Source organism: Coregonus lavaretus (assembly GCF_964263955.1).
Source record: "Coregonus lavaretus genome assembly, chromosome: 11".
Taxonomy (NCBI): Eukaryota; Metazoa; Chordata; class Actinopteri; order Salmoniformes; family Salmonidae; genus Coregonus; species Coregonus lavaretus.
This window is the reverse complement of record NC_139998.1, coordinates 44,706,168-44,723,937: the sequence shown is the minus strand read 5'-3', so window position 1 is coordinate 44,723,937 and position 17,770 is coordinate 44,706,168. Positions and strand designations below refer to the sequence as shown.

The 17,770-nt window shown below is 43.6% G+C and overlaps 1 protein-coding gene across 1 annotated transcript in view; it reads right to left on the bottom strand.

The window, feature by feature from the left end:
- Positions 1-935: 935 nt before the first annotated feature.
- Positions 936-17,770, bottom strand: part of LOC311137333 (unconventional myosin-IXb-like) — a 129,140-nt gene continuing 112,305 nt past the window's right edge. The window contains exon 41 of the mRNA XM_084171773.1: positions 936-2,447. Coding sequence (XP_084027899.1) covers positions 1,981-2,447 — 467 coding nt within the window. The 3' untranslated portion in view covers positions 936-1,980. The remainder of the gene's footprint in view (positions 2,448-17,770) is intronic.

Sequence of the window (17,770 nt, the reverse complement as noted above, 5' to 3'; positions counted from 1 at the left end):
ATAATCCAGAGTGGTTTTGGAACCTTTTACCTTGGCAATTTGAATGTTAAACTCACAGGTACACTAACAATGGCTGCCAGTCCTGGCTTGAATGGGTACTGCCATCTATTGATTATATTTCTAAGGTTGGTTGCAGCTGTCTGTTTGCTTTTGCAAATTCTAAATACAAATGCGTGAAAAACATACAGTTTGGAAAGCAAATAAATGCCTACCACTGAAAATGGAAGACTAATCTGTTTGTAGAACCTATATAAACCATTTTCTATCTAACAGCAGCACTGTTTTCAAAGTAGCTCATCTTGAAATAGGCTATTGCCAAGAGGAGCGCATTGGTCATCACAGTGAGAAGTAGCCTATGGCTTCATCATTAGGTGGGTCAGTGTGACACTGGAGATTGTATTTAGTAGCCTACCGTAGCCTCCTAATATTGTACAATCTGTGTGTCGCTTCATTGGCCTGGATATTGTTTGAATTCAAGACCAGATTGATCTCAGTTTGTCAGTGTCAAAGTAGCCACTCATTTCGGTCATTTGTGTGGTATTAAATAATATTCAGCTAATATCTTCTGTCATGTGTAGCTCAGTTGGTAGAGCAGGGCACTTGCAACGCCAGGGTTGTGGGTTCGATTCCCACGGGGGGCAAGTATGAATTTATGCACTCACTAACTGTAAGTCGCTCTGGATAAGAGCGTCTGCTAAATGACAAAAATGTAAATGTAAATTAGGTAGAATTGCATGAAATGTGTTTTGAAAAGGCACAAAAAAATGGAGACCCTGTTAACAAATGTGATTTCTTAATCCAGCCCTTGCCTCACTACATGAGTAGAGCAGTCAATACATGAACATAGATATTCACTACGCTGGTCTCTTATTTACTTTGTCCCTATGGTGGTGAACTTAAATAACATGTTACAAATTCAAGACCACAGCAGCGGATACAAGCATGCACTGTATTGTCCTGTTACAGCTCACATCATTCAATCCACACCATTCAATCCCAGACATTCCCAATTGGTATTTTCTCAGTACACAGGCAGACAGACGACATCCAACAGCAGTCTGAGAGAAGGACATTAGTATTACATATCAAACACAACTTCTGAAGAAGGGGTCCTCTGTAGTCTATAGGCACCCTGATCCTCCCATAGAGTGGCAGGTACAGTACAGTTGACTGAAGCCGTATGTATGTAGCTGCGGAAACATTACAGAAAGTAGAATCTAAAAGGTCAATTTATAAGACATGGCACGCAGCCCTTGACAAGGGTTGGTGGATTTCATCCAGGAGGAAAGTGGCTAGTGCTGCTCTCATTTTCCCTTTGACAAGTGAAAGCAGTTCCTATACTGGGAGGAATTTGAGGGAGGGAGAGAGAGGGCAGAACATGGCGTGAGTCCATTTCCAACGAGAAGGCAGTTCAAGGCACCATAACTGCATCACGTGTTTAAAAAAAATCCTTGTTCGAGTATGTCTTGAGTCGATACAATTTCACTGAATAAGTACAAGAGTATCATACAAAAATCCACCCCCGCCCCAGCAAAGAAATAACCAATTAATTTGTACACTGACAATGTAAAAATCAAGGCACTACTGACATTACATTGAGAACACTGTTCAGTTCTTCTCAAAAGGAGACCTGGGAATAGAAAGGTGCAATAACCTGCAGTTTTTTCTCTCATGAAAACAAATTAGTATTTCAAAAATAAAAACAAAAATAAAACATGAGTCTATGCGTCAGCGCAAAATGCAGCGCAAACTTAATTTAAATTGTCTCTTAAAAAAACACAACATATTAATTGTAGACAAAGTGCTTGGTGACACATCCTGTTTTTATCAGTCATAAGTCACAAGTGTATAAACGCACGTCCATGATCAGTTTCCATTGAAACAGCGACACTAACAGCCTCCATACGGTATCCTCCAGGCCGTGGGGCTCAGCATAGATATCCAGTTCTGGATTGAGTTCTATTGTGCCCCCTGTCTGTGTCAGGCCTCATCTACATAGGGGATGTCTGGGTCTGAGAACCGTCTAAGGGCCTTGCTGGCGGTCTGGAGGCTCTGTGGGGTGGAGGTGGAAAGGGAGAGGGAGGAGATGGAGGGGGGAGAGGGGAACAGGTCCTTGTCCGGGCTGATGTACAGGGACTGGATGCTGTCTTTGCGTCGGGCGGGCTGCTCCCGCCTCTTCACCAGGCTGAAGCCACTGCTGGCAGGGGGGGTGAGGGCCACAGTGGGGGGGTGCGAGTGGATGCCCGGGGGAAGCTTCACCGTGCCGGGGATGATGGGGCGGCGGCGTTGCAGCTGGTGCCGGGAGGTGGCGCCAAAGGCAGAGGCAACAGTGGAGACGAGGTTGGGGGGGGAGGAACACCCCCCTGGGGACATAGGTCTCTGGGCCAGGTCAGAGGGCTTGGGAGGGCAGTTCAGCTTGGCCTTATTCAACAGGAAAAAACCTCTCCCTGGAAGAGAGGGATGAGAGAGAAAGAGTTAGGAGGAGGAAAAAACTGCATAATCCACTCAGAGAGTTAAAGTATAGCAGCCATCCTAAAAGGGCTCATATCACTACAAAAACATGCCACCATGTAGAGAGCTAAATTCCAGTGGGCAGTCAGTCAGACAAATTTGGGATGACAATATATTTTTCCCCCCGCAGATTATTTTCAACGGTTGTCTTTCTGTTTTGTATGTGTTAACTATTGTATTAAATCAGCTCTTTGTCGCAATATTCACAAACTCTCATAGGATAATTCTGCTTCAAATTCAGTGGCCTACCTCTCCTCTCTTGTGTTTGGCGTGCAATATCAAATGCGCCTATGCGTGATCTCAATTAAATAGCCACTTCCTAAATATTATAGGCTTTAGTTAAGGCTCCGACATTGACTGGAATTTATGCAAGATAATTTTGAAACACTTGTCTTTTTGTTTTGTAGGCTATTCGTCATCTATTGCATTAAAAGCACCCTTGTCGCAATATTCAAACTAATTGCCTAATTCTTGCTGATTTACGATCAGTAGCCTACCTATCTTCTCTTGTGTTAGCTGTGCAAAATCTAGCGCGCCTATACATTATGTGTGGTCTCAATTCAATAGCCTGTAGACAACGCTATATGGGCGAAGAGGCACGGCGCTGTTGTCTTTAACTTCCTAAATATGATAGGGTATAGTTTAGACTCCAACATTGACCATAAATAAATATTGATAATGCATTTATTTTACTCTGCTTGCAAATGGTCCCGCTCCTAAAAGTTATGCAAAATGTTGCTCAAGTCAAGTGTCCACTATTACAATTAGCTTAAAAAAATAAATAATGGAATAGTCCACCGGAAGCTAAATTCAATTCAATTTCAATTTACTCTGCCGATTGTCCATAGGGTTGGTCGTTATGCAGGGGGGAATTTAGAAGAAAAAAAAATCGAATAGGGCATAAATTAAACAGACTTTCCAAACGTGGGTCTGTCGTAGACCCACTTCCTCTCCGCTTACCTCATGTCCTGCACGTATGCCACACCTGCACACAAAAAAGCAAGAACTTGTGGGGGACTTCTATTTTGACATGAAGGAAGTAGAGAGGAACTGACCTCACTGAGGAACTCCATGGGTCTACAACAGACCCACGTTTGGAAATTCTGTTTATTATGTTTGTTTTTTGAAATTCCCCCTGCATTAGGGCCAAGCCTACAGACAATCGACAGAGTAAGTTGAAATTGAATGAGATTTGTATTTGTATTTATTAAGGATGCCGTTTAGCTGCAGCCAAGGCAGCAGCTACTTTTCCTGGGGTCCAGCAACATAAAGGCAGTTATATACAATTTAAAATATACATGACATTACATTTCATAACATTTTTCACAACACATTAAGTGTGTTCCCTCTGGCCACTACTCTACTATCACATACAGTGCATTCGGAAAGTATTCAGACCCCTTGACTTTTCCACATTTTGTAACTTTACAGCCTTATTCTAAAATTGATAACATTAATTTTATTCCTCATCAATCTACACACAATACCCCATAATGACAAAGCGAAAACAGGTTTTTAGAAATGTTTGCAAGTAAGTATTCAGACCCTTTGCTATGAGACTTGAAATTGAGCTCAGGTGCATCCTGTTTCCATTGATCATCCTTGAGATGTTTCTACAACTTGATTGGAGTCCACCTGGGTAAACAGGCTGATTGGTCGGCTATTTGAGCCAATAACGGGGGCTTTACTATTCTTGGGTAGCGGAATTACTTTTGCTTCCCTCCAGGCTTGAGGGCACACACTTTCTAGTAGGCTTAGATTGAAGACATGGCAAATAGGAGGGGCAATATCGTCCGCTATTATCCTCGTAATTTTTCATCCAAGTTGTCAGACCCTGGCGGCTTGTCATTGTTTTATAGACAACAACAATTTTTCCACCTCTTCCACACTCACTTTACAGAATTCAAAATGTCAATGCTCGTCTTTCATAATTTAATCAGTTATACTTGGATGTGTAGTGTCAGCGTTTGTTGCTGGCATGTAATGCCTAAGTCTGCTAATCTTGCCAAGTAATACTAAATGTATGTTGTGTAGTAAGCTGTTAGTAGCCCATGTGCCTCACCCTAATAATTTGGTCCCTTTTTCCCTCATAATTTATCCTACTGTTCTGACTTGGTGGTGCACACGTAGCCTATAGCCTGTTTTAAAGAAATGTCATCATCGAATATTGTAAGCGCTTTCATTGTCTGATAAATGCCCCCTTTATTTATCCTACGGTTCTGACTTGGTGTACAGGGAGAATACTGTAAGAACGGCCCATGTTCTGAATTCTGTCGCTGTACATTTCAAAAGTGCTAAACAAATAATGATATTGACTACGTCCGTCCTAGTTCGCTCATGAATGTCTTAATCGAAATTACGAATTGCCTCTTATCTGCTCGTCGTCCCCTTATGCCATAGTTTGTACATCTCAATTGACAGTATTTTTTTAATTTAATTTTTATTTCACCTTTATTTAACCAGGTAAACCAGTTGAGAACAAGTTCTCATTTACAACTGCGACCTGGCCAAGATAAAGCAAAGCAGTGCGATAAAAACAACAACACAGAGTTATATATGGGGTAAAACAAAACAAAGTCAAAAATACAACAGAAATACATATATATACAGTGTGTGCAAATGTAGCAAGTTATGGAGGTAAGGCAATAAATAGGCTATAGTGCAAAATAATTACAATTAGTATTAACACTGGAATGATAGATGTGCAAGAGATGATGTGCAAATAGAGATACTGGGGTACAAATGAGCAAAATAAATAACAATATAGGGATGAGGTAGTTGGGCGGGCTAATTTCAGATGGGCTGTGTACAGGTGCAGTGATCGGTAAGGTGCTCTGACAACTGATGCTTAAAGTTAGTGAGGGAGATAAGTGTCTCCAGCTTCAGAGATTTTTGCAATTTGTTCCAGTCATTGGCAGCAGAGAACTGGAAGGAATGGCGGCCAAAGGAGGTGTTGGCTTTGGGGATGACCAGTGAGATATACCTGCTGGAGCGCAGACTACGGGTGGGTGTTGCTATGGTGACCAATGAGCTAAGATAAGGCGGGGATTTGCCTAGCAGTGATTTATAGATGGCCTGGAGCCAGTGGGTTTGGCGACTAATATGTAGTGAGGACCAGCCAACAAGAGCGTACAGGTCACAGTGGTGGGTAGTATATGGGGCTTTGGAGACAAAACGGATGGCACTGTGATAGACTACATCCAATTTGCTGAGTAGAGTGTTGGAGGCTATTTTGTAAATGACATCGCCGAAGTCAAGGATCGGTAGGATAGTCAGTTTTACGAGGGCATGTTTGGCAGCATGAGTGAAGGAGGCTTTGTTGCGAAATAGGAAACCGATTCTAGATTTAACTTTGGATTGGAGATTCTTAATGTGAGTCTGGAAGGAGAGTTTACAGTCTAACCAGACACCTAGATATTTGTAGTTGTCCACATACTCTAGGTCAGACCCGTCGAGAGTAGTGATTCTAGTCGGGTGGGCGGGTGCAAGCAGCGTTCGGTTGAAGAGCATGCATTTAGTTTTACTAGTGTTTAAGAGCAGTTGGAGGCTACTGAAGGAGTGTTGTATGGCATTGAAGCTCGTTTGGAGGTTTGTTAACACAGTGTCCAATGAAGGTCCAGATGTATACAAAATGGTGTCGTCTGCGTAGAGGTGGATCTGAGAGTCACCAGCAGCAAGAGCGACGTCATTGATATACACAGAGAAAAGAGTCGACCCAAGAATTGAACCCTGTGGCACCCCCATAGAGACTGCCATAGGTCCAGACAACAGGCCCTCCGATTTGACACATTGAACTCTATCTGAGAAGTAGTTGGTGAACCAGGCGAGGCAGTCATTTGAGAAACCAAGGCTATTTAGTCTGGCAATAAGAATGCGGTGGTTGACAGAGTCGAAAGCCTTGGCCAGGTCAATGAAAACGGCTGCACAGTACTGTCTATTATCGATCGCGGTTATAATATCGTTTAGGACCTTGAGCGTGGCTGAAGTGCACCCATGACCAGCTCGGAAACCGGATTGCATAGCGGAGAAGGTACGATGGGATTCGAAATGGTCGGTGATCTGTTTGTTGACTTGGCTTTCAAAAACTTTAGAAAGGCAGGGCAGGATGGATATGGGTCTGTAACAGTTTGGATCTAGAGTGTCACCCCCTTTGAAGAGGGGGATGACCGCGGCAGCTTTCCAATCTCTGGGGATCTCAGACGTTACGAAAGAGAGGTTGAACAGGCTAGTAATAGGGGTTGCGACAATTTCGGCGGCTAGTTATAGAAAGAAAGGGTCCAGATTGTCTAGCCCAGATGATTTGTAGGGGTCCAGATTTTGCAGCTCTTTCAGAACATCAGCTGTCTGGATTTGTGTGAAGGAGAAGCGGGGGGGGCATGGGCAAGTTGCAGCGGAGGGTGCAGAGCTGGTGGCCGGGGTAGTGGTAGCCAGGTGGAAAGCATGGCCAGCCGTAGCAAAATGCTTGTTGAAATTCTCGATTATTGTAGATTTATCGGTGGTGATAGTGTTTCCTAGCCTCAGTGCAGTGGGCAGCTGGGAGGAAGTGCTCTTATTTTCCATAGACTTTACAGTGTCCCAAAACTTTTTGGAGTTAGTGCTACAGGATGCAAATTTCTGTTTGAAAAAGTTAGCCTTTGCTTTCCTAACTGCTTGTGTGTATATTGGTTCCTAACTTCCCTGAAAAGTTGCATATCGCGGGGGCTATTTGATGCTAATGCAGTACGCCACAGGATGTTTTTGTGCTGGTCAAGGGCAGTCAAGTCTGAGGAGAACCAGGGGCTATATCTGTTCTTAGTTCTGTATTTTTTGAATGGGGCATGTTTATTTAAGATTGAGAGGAAATTACTTTTAAAGAACAACCAGGCATCCTCTACTGACGGAATGAGATCTATATCCATCAAGGATACCTGGGCCAGGTCAATTAGGAAGGCCTGCTCGCTGAAGTGTTTTTGGGAGCGTTTGACAGTGATGAGGGGTGGTCGTTTGACCGCGGACCCGTTACGGACGCAGGCAATAAGGCAGTGATCGCTGAGATCCTGGTTGAAGACAGCGGAGGTGTATTTAGAGGGTAAGTTAGTCAGGATGATATCTATGAGGGTACCCATGTTTACGGATTTAGGGTTGTACCTGGTAGGTTCGTTGATAATTTGTGTGAGATTGAGGGCATCTAGTTTAGATTGTAGGATGGCCGGGGTGTTAAGCATATCCCAATTTAGGTCACCAAGCAGTACGAACTCTGAGGATAGATGGGGGGCAATCAATTCACATATGGTGTCCAGGGCACAGCTGGGGGCTGAGGGAGGTCTGTAGCAAGCGGCAACAGTGAGAGATTTCTTTCTGGAAAGGTGGATTTTTAGAAGTAGAAGCTCAAACTGTTTGGGCACAGACCTGGATAGTATGATAGAGCTCTGCAGGCTATCTCTACAGTAGATTGCAACTCCACCCCCTTTGGCAGTTCTATCTAGACGGAAAATGTTATAGTTGGGGATGGAAATTTCAGAATTTTTGGTGGCCTTCCTAAGCCAGGATTCAGACACTGCTAGAACATCAGGGTTGGCGGAGTGTGCTAACGCAGTGAATAACTCAAACTTAGGAAGGAGGCTTCTGATTTACGTGCAGAAAACCAAGACTTTTACGGTTACAGAAGTCAACAAATGATAGCTCCTGGGGAGTAGGAGTGATACTGGGGGCTGCAGGGCCTGGGTTAGCCTCTACATCACCAGAGGAACAGAGGAGGACTAGAATAAGGATACGACTAAAGGCTTTAAGAACTGGTCTTCTAGTGCGTTGGGTACATAGAATAAAGGGGGCAGTTCTCCGGGCGTTGTAGAAAAGATTCAGGGCATTATGTACAGAAAAGGATATGGAAGGATATGAGTACAGTTCAGGTAACCCTAAGCGTTGGGTAACAATGAAAGAGATAGCGTCACTGGAGGCACCGATTGAGCCGGTCTCGGCGTGTATGGGGGGTGGAACAAAGGAACTATTTGAGGCAGTTTGAGAGGGACTAGGGGTTATACAGTGAAATTGTATAATAAGAACTAACCCAAACAGCAATAGGCAAGGCATAATTGACATGGGAGAGAGGCATAAAGCAGTCACAGGTGTTATTAGAGAGAGCTAAGACAACAACTGGAAATAGCGATAACGTTTGGGCTAAGGCTAAACAGAATAAACAGGACAGGGTACCGTGTAAAGGAACAGTCCAGCAGGCATCAGCTGTGCAGCTGAGTGATCATAAGGTCCAGTGAACAGCAATATGTGAGTCCGAGAGCAGTTCAAATTGGTGCTTCAGCACAGCTAGCAGGGAGCACAGTTGTAGTTTGCGTGTGCTAGCGGGCCGGGGCTGGCAGATGGATCTTCGTGGTCGTCGCAACGGGAAGCCTGTTGAAACCACATCAGACTATTTCGTCGGCAAACCAGTCGTGTTGGGTCGGCGGGGCTCAGTGTCAACACTAGGAGGTCCCGTCCGGTTGACAGAGAGGTAGATAGCCGGGAGATGGGCCTGAGGCTAGCTCAAGGCTAACTGGTGCTTGCTATAGGGCAATGGTAATTAGCCAACAACAGGTTGCAGCTAGCTAGCTGGTTGCGATGATCCGGCGCTAGGTTCCAGTGATTCCGGCAGAAAGTCCAATAAGCTCTGGGTCGATAGCACGCTGTGCAGACTGGCCGACGAATTGTCCAGGCTAGAGCTAGAGCTGGCTGGTGGATAGTGTAGGCCACGGACAGTGGTGAAGACGCTAACGGTGACTAATTGCAAGTAGCCATTCAGTTGCAGCTACACTAGTTTCAACTTAAGGTTCTTGATGAAAGTTATAAAGAAATAATAGAATCCTTTCCACGTTGGGTGACGTGGGTTGCAGGAAAGTATATTTAGTTAAAGAATGAAAAGTAAAAATTGAGGCTGAATGAACTGTTTCGCTGCCAGACAAGGCTTCGCTGTTAGCCAGGTGTAGCAGTGGTAAGGTGTTGGGAGAGTTTTATGTAGGTCCTAACAGTTTGTGGTACCGCTTGTCACCGTTATAGTGCATGCATCTAAAAACATTTTTTTGAGTTTGCCCACCCATATTTACATGTTAATATCGCCACTACATGTGCGTAATGGTCATGGGAAGTGAAATGTGTATATTTTGGGAAGTGAGCACTCAGTTTGACCTGACGAAAATCCATTTCGGATTGAAACAGTCAATAAAGCGAGGAATTGGGAGCTTAAAGAGTGTGCGGGCCTTCTTATTCTTTACTAGTATTCTTTATTAGCCCAGCACCTATGTTTTTTAAGGATGTGTGTATGACCACATACTTTTCAAAAGGGCCAGACACCATATCATCGCGTGACTCCAAGTTTTCTTCGATATGATGGTTATATTATATCAGTATTTGCACATAAAGGCATTTCCATTGCCATTTCTCACATAATACATTTTACCGACACAAAAATATCCACTATGTCGAATGAACAAATTGTCTGTCTGCATTTATAAAATTGTACCGAACCTTCCTGTTTCCATCACAACTGTCGTGATTTTCTTTTTATAAGGTGACTTTACTCTCATGAAAACTGTGGATGGAAACATGGTCACTATCAAATATTTATTTGTCTACTATACAGCATCTTGTATCGCATTGATGTTGCTCTGAACGGCAAATCTTTCGCTATCTACAATAACAATGTATTAAGTAGCCTGCAATAAAAAAGGTCAAATTCCCTGTCTAACTGTGTGCTTGCAATAAAGACGTGTTTACAGTGCCAAATCTTCTGTTGAATAATTCCAGTTAGGTAACTTCCTTATTCCATCTGTATGCACTACCACTTCCCCAACCTTTACAGTTGCTCTATTGTTGTTCTGTTCCTAGTAACCACATGTTTAAACACGCCTGGAGTCATCCATATCAGAACATTTGCTTCGATAAATACATTCTAGTTCCTTCTGTTTTATTTTCGCAAATGGAGATAACATACAGCTCAATTCTAAAGTTGTAAGTTATTTAAACAGGGCCAAATTATATAGATTCTGGACATCAGACGTCCTTGAACTTTTACTGTTGAAATTAGGAGGCTACAGTAGGCTACTAAATACAATTTCCAGTGTCCCACTTACATTTACATTACATTTACGTCATTTAGCAGACGCTCTTATCCAGAGCGACTTACAGTTAGCGCATACATTATTTTATCGAACCCACAACCCTGGCGTTGCAAACGCCATGCTCTACCAACTGAGCTACATCCCCTGCCGGCCATTCCCTCCCCTACCCTGGACGACGCTGGGCCAATTGTGCGCCGCCCCATGGGTCTCCCGGTCGCGGCCGGCTACGACAGAGCCTGGATTCGAACCAGGATCTCTAGTGGCACAGCTAGCACTGCGATGCAGTGCCTTAGACCACTGCGCCACTCGGGAGATTGACTCATGTAATTTACTCAGGTGTTTCCTTTATCTTGGCAGTTACTGGTATGCCTACAGTCGGGAAGGCCACAATATGGGCAGCACGCGCGCCAAATATACAGCTTGTTGCATTGTGGCCATAGACATATAATCCAGAGTGGTTTTGGAACCTTTTACCTTGGCAATTTGAATGTTAAACTTACAGGTACACTAACAATGGCTGCCAGTCCTGACTTGAATGGGTACTGCCATCTATTGATTATATTTCTACGGTTGGTTGCAGCTGTCTGTTTGCCTTTTGCAAATTTCTAAATACAAATGCGGGAAAAACATACAGTTTGGAAAGCAAATAAATGCCTACCGCTGAAAATGGAAGACTAATCGGCTTGTAGAACCTATATAAACCATTTTTTTATCTAACAGCAGTACTGTTTTCAAAGTAGCTCATCTTGAAGTAGGCTATTGCCAAGAGGAGCGCATTGGTCATCACAGTGAGAAGTAGCCTTCATAATTAGGTGAGTCAGTGTGACACTGGAGATTGTATTTAGTACCACGACCACGAAGATCCATCTGCTAGCCCCGGCCTGCTAGCACACGCAAACAACAGCCGTGCTTCCTGCTCGCTGTGCTTTAGCATCAATTCGAACTGCTCTCGGACTCACATATTGCTGTTCACTGGACCTTATGATCACTCAGCTACACAGCTGATGCCTGCTGGACTGTTCCTTTACACGGTACCCTGTCCTGTTTATCTGTTTAGCCTCAGCCCAAACTTTCATCGCCATTACCAGTTGTTGTCTTAGCTCTCTCTAATAACACCTGTGATTCCTTTATGCCTCTCTCCCATGTCAATATGCCTTGCCTATTGCTGTTCCAGTTAGTTCTTATTATACAATTTCAATATAGAACCCCAAGTCATTCTCAAACTGCCTCAAATAGCTCCTTTGTTCCACCCCCCCAACACCATTTTGTATACATCTGGCCCTTCATTGGACACTGTGTTAACAAACCTCCAAACGAGCTTCAATGCCATACAACACTCCTTCAGTAGCCTCCAACTGCTCTTAAACACTAGTAAAACTAAATGCATGCTCTTCAACCGAACGCTGCTTGCACCCGCCCACCCGACTAGAATCACTACTCTCGACGGGTCTGACCTAGATTATGTGGACAACTACAAATATCTAGGTGTCTGGTTAGACTGTAAACTCTCCTTCCAGACTCACATTAAGAATCTCCAATCCAAAGTTAAATCTAGAATCGGTTTCCTATTTCGCAACAAAGCCTCCTTCACTCATGCTGCCAAACATGCCCTCGTAAAACGGACTATCCTACCGATCCTTGACTTCGGCGATGTCATTTACAAAATAGCCTCCAACACTCTACTCAGCAAATTGGATGTAGTCTATCACAGTGCCATCCGTTTTGTCACCAAAGCCCCATATACTACCCACCACTGTGACCTGTACGCTCTTGTTGGCTGGTCCTCACTACATATTTGTCGCCAAACCCACTGGCTCCAGGCCATCTATAAATCACTGCTAGGCAAATCCCTGCCTTATCTTAGCTCATTGGTCACCATAGCAACACCCACCCGTAGTATGTGCTCCAGCAGGTATATCTCACTGGTCATCCCCAAAGCCAACACCTCCTTTGGCCGCCATTCCTTCCAGTTCTCTGCTGCCAATGACTGGAACGAACTGCAAAAATATGAAGCTGGAGACTCATATCTCCCTCACTAACTTTAAGCATCAGTTGTCAGAGCACCTTACCGATCACTGCACCTGTACACAGCCCATCTGAAATTAGCCCACCCAACTACCTCATCTTGTTCTCAACTGGCTTACCTGGTTAAATAAAGGTGAAAAAAAAACAAAAAAAAACAAAAAAAAACACGCAGAGACAGGCTCAATCGGTGCCTCCAGTGATGCTATCTCTTTCATTGTTACCCAACGCTTAGGTTTACCTCCACTGTACTCATATCCTTCCATATCCTTGTCTGTACATAATGCCCTGAATCTATTCTACAACGCCCGGAAATCTGCCCCCTTTATTCTCTGTACCCAACGCACTAGAAGACCAGTTCTTAAAGCCTTTAGCTGTATCCTTATTCTAGTCCTCCTCTGTTCCTCTGGTGATGTAGAGGCTAACCCAGGCCCTGCAGCCCCCAGTATCACCCCTACTCCCCAGGAGTTATCATTTGTTGACTTCTGTAACCGTAAAAGCCTTAGTTTTCTGCACGTTAACATCAGAATCCTCCTTCCTAAGTTTGCGTTATTCACTGCGTTAGCACACTCCGCCAACCCTGATGTTCTAGCAGTGTCTGAATCCTGGCTTAGGAAGGCCACCAAAAATTCAGAAATGTCCATCCCCAACTACAACATTTTCCGTCTAGATAGAACTGCCAAAGGGGGTGGAGTTGCAATCTACTGTAGAGATAGCCTGCAGAGCTCTATCATACTATCCAGGTCTGTGCCCAAACAGTTTGAGCTCCTTCTTCTAAAAATCCACCTTTCCAGAAATAAGTCTCTCACTGTTGACGTTTGCTACAGACCCCCCTCAGCCCCCAGCTGTGCCCTGGACACCATATGTGAATTGATTGCCCCCCATCTATCCTCAGAGTTCATACTGCTTGGTGACCTAAACTGGGATATGCTTAACACCCCGGCCATCCTACAATCCAAACTAGATGCTCTCAATCTCACACAACTGATCAAAGAACCTACCAGGTACAACCCTAAATCCGTAAACATGGGCACCCTCATAGATATCATCCTTACTAACTTACCCTCTAAATACACCTCCGCTGTCTTCAACCAGGATCTCAGCGATCACTGCCTTATTGCCTGCGTCCGTAACGGGTCCGCGGTCACACGGCCCCTCCCTCATCACTGTCAAACGCTCCCTATAACACTTTAGCGAGCAGGCCATCCTAATTGACCTGGATGGATATCGATCTCATTCCGTCAGTAGAGAATGCCTGGTTGTTCTTTAAAAGTGCTTTCCTCTCAATCTTAAATAAGCATGCCCCATTCAAAAAATTCAGAACTAAGAACAGATATAGCCCCTGGTTCTCCTCAGACTTGACTGCCCTTGACCAGCACAAAAACATCCTGTGGTGTACTGCATTAACATCGAATAGCCCCCGCGATATGCAACTTTTCAGGGAAGTTAGGAACCAATATACACAAGCAGTTAGGAAAGTAAAGGCTAGCTTTTTCAAACAGAAATTTGCATCCTGTAGCACTAACTCCAAAAAGTTTTGGGACACTGTAAAGTCCATGGAGAATAAGAGCACCTCCTCCCAGCTGCCCACTGCACTGAGGCTAGGAAACACTATCACCACCGATAAATCTACAATAATCGAGAATTTCAACAAGCATTTTGCTACGGCTGGCCATGCTTTCCACCTGGCTACCACTACCCTGGCCACCAGCTCTGCACCCTCCGCTGCAACTTGCCCACGCTCAAGGTCCTAAACGATATTATAACCGCGATTGATAATAGACAGTACTGTGCAGCCGTCTTCATCGACCTGGCCAAGGCTTTCGACTTTGTCAACCACTGCATTCTTATTGGCAGACTAAATAGCCTTGGTTTCTCCAATGACTGCCTCGCCTGGTTCACCAACTACTTCTCAGATAGAGTTCAATGTGTCAAATCGGAGGGCCTGTTGTCTGGACCTATGGCAGTCTCTATGGGGGTGCCACAGGGTTCAATTCTTGGGTCGACTCTTTTCTCTGTGTATATCAATGATGTCGCTCTTGCTGCTGGTGACTCTCAGATCCACCTCTACGCAGACGACACCATTTTGTATACATCTGGCCCTTCATTGGACACTGTGTTAACAAACCTCCAAACGAGCTTCAATGCCATACAACACTCCTTCCGTAGCCTCCAACTTTTCTTAAACACTAGTAAAACTAAATGCATGCTCTTCAATCGAACGCTGCTGGCACCCGCCCACCCGACTAGAATCACTACTCTCGACGGGTCTGACCTAGAGTATGTGGACAACTACAAATACCTAGGTGTCTGGTTAGACTGTAAACTCTCCTTCCAGACTCACATTAAGCATCTCCAATTCAAAGTTAAATCTAGAATTGGCTTCCTATTTCGCAACAAAGCCTCCTTCACTCAAGCTGCCAAACATGCCCTCGTAAAACTGACTATCCTACCGATCCTTGACTTCGGCGATGTCATTTACAAAATAGCCTCCAACACTCTACTCAGCAAATTGGATGTAGTCTATCACAGTGCCATCCGTTTTGTCTCCAAAGCCCCATACGCTACCCACCACTGTGACCTGTACGCTCTTGTTGGCTGGTCCTCACTACATATTCGTCGCCAAACCCACTAGCTCCAGGCCATCTATAAATCACTGCTAGGCAAATCCCTGCCTTATCTTAGCTCATTGGTCACCATAGCAACACCCACTCGTAGTATGCGCTCCAGCAGGTATATCTCACTGGTCATCCCAAAGCCAACACCTCCTTTGGCCGCCATTCCTACCCAGTTCTCTGCTGCCAATGACTGGAACGAACTGCAAAAATCTCTGAAGCTGGAGACACTTATCTCCCTCACTAACTTTAAGCATCAGTTGTCAGAGCAACTTAACGATCACTGCACCTGTACACAGCCCTTCTGAAATTAGCCCACTCAACTACCTCATCCCCATATTGTTATTTATTTTACATTTACATTTACATTTTAGTCATTTAGCAGACGCTCTTATCCAGAGCGACTTACAGTTAGTGAGTGCATACATTTTCATACTGGCCCCCCGTGGGAAATAATCTGTTGATATTTTAGATCCAATTGTTTTAGGTGACAAAAATACATTTTGCTCATTTGCACCCCAGTATCTCTATTTGCACATAATCTCTTGCACATCTATCATTCCAGTGTTAATACTAATTGTAATTATTTTGCACTATGGCCTATTTATTGCCTTACCTCCATAACTTGCTACATTTGCACACACTATATATATTTTCTGTGGTATTTTTGACTTTATGTTTTGTTTTACCCCATATGTAACTCTGTGTTGTTGTTTTTAATCGCACTGCTTTGCTTTATCTTGGCCAGGTCGCAGTTGTAAATGAGAACTTGTTCTCAACTGGCTTACCTGGTTAAATAAAGGTTAAATAAAAAATTAGTAGCCTACCGTAGCCTCCTAATATTGTACAATCTGTGTGTCGCTTCATTGGCCTGGCTATTGTTTCAATTCAAGACCAGATTGATCTCAGTTTGTCAGTGTCAGAGTAGCCACTCATTTCGGTCATTTGTGTGGTATTAAATAATAATCAGCTAATGTCTTCTGTCATGTAAATTAAGTAGAATTTCATGAAATGTGTTTTGAAAAGGCACAAAAAAAGGCTCCAACATTGACTGGAAATAAATATTGATAACGCATGTATTTTACTCTGTTTGCAAATCGTCCCGCTCCTAAAAGTTATGCAAAATGTAGCTCAAGTCAAGTGTCTACTATTACAATTAGCTTTAAAAAAAACAAATGGAATAGTCCACCGGAAGCTAAATTCAATACAATTTCAATTTACTCTGGCGATTGTCCGTAGGGTTGGTCCTTATGCGGGGGGGGGGGGGGGGGGGAATTTTGAATAAAAAAAAAAACATCTAATAGAACATAAATTAAACAGACTTTCTAAACGTGGGTCTGTCTTGGACCCACTTCCTCCAAGGCTGCAGCTACTCTTCCTGGGGTCCAGCAACATAAAGGCAGTTATATACAATTTAAAATATTACATGACATTACATTTCATAACAATTTTCACAACATATTAAGTGTGTTCCCTCAGGCCACTACTACTACTATCACATACAGTGCATTCGGAAACTATTCAGACCCCTTGACCTTTCCACATTTTGTAACGTTACAGCCTTATTCTAAAATTTATAACATTAATTTTTTCCTCATCAATCTACACACAATACCCCATAATGACAAAGCGAAAACAGGTTTTTAGAAATGTTTGCAAGTAAGTATTCAGACCCTTTGCTATGAGATTTAAAATTGAGCTCAGGTGCATCCTGTTTCCATTGATCATCCTTGAGATGTTTCTACAACTTGATTGGAGTCCACCTGTGGTAAACAGGCTGATTGGTCGGCTATTTGAGCTAATAACGGGGGCTTTACTATTCTTGGGTAGCGGAATTACTTTTGCTTCCCTCCAGGCCTGAGGGCACACACTTTCTAGTAGGCTTAGATTGAAGACATGGCAAATAGGAGGGGCAATATCGTCCACTATTATCCTCGTAATTTTCCATCCAAGTTGTCAGACCCCGGTGGCTTGTCATTGTTTTATAGACAACATTCCTTTTCCACACTCACTTCACGAAATTCAAAATTATAATGCTAGTCTTTCATCATTTGATCAGTTATACTTGGATGTGTAGTGTCAGCGTTTGTTGCTGGCATGTCATGCCTAAGTCTGCTAATCTTGCCAAGTAATTGGCAATATCAGTGGGTTTTGTGATGATTCAATGAATGGAGCCGAGTTTGCCTTTTTGCCCGAAATTTCATTTAAGGTTCTCCAAAGCTTTTTACTACCATTCTTTATATAAACTTTGTTTTATAGTGTAGTTTCTCCTTCTTTTTATTGAGTTTAGTCACTTGATTTTTCAATTTGCAGTACGTTTGCCAATCGGTTGTGCAGCCAGACTTATTTGCCATTCCTTTTGCCTCATCCCTCTCAACCATACAACTTTTCAATTCCTCATCAATCCACGGGAATTTAACAGTTTTTTGTTTGTACATTTGTTACCCCTTTTTCTCCCCAATTTCGTGATATCCAATTGGTAGTTACGGACTCGGAAGAGGCGAAGGTCGTACGGACTCGGGAGAGGCGAAGGTC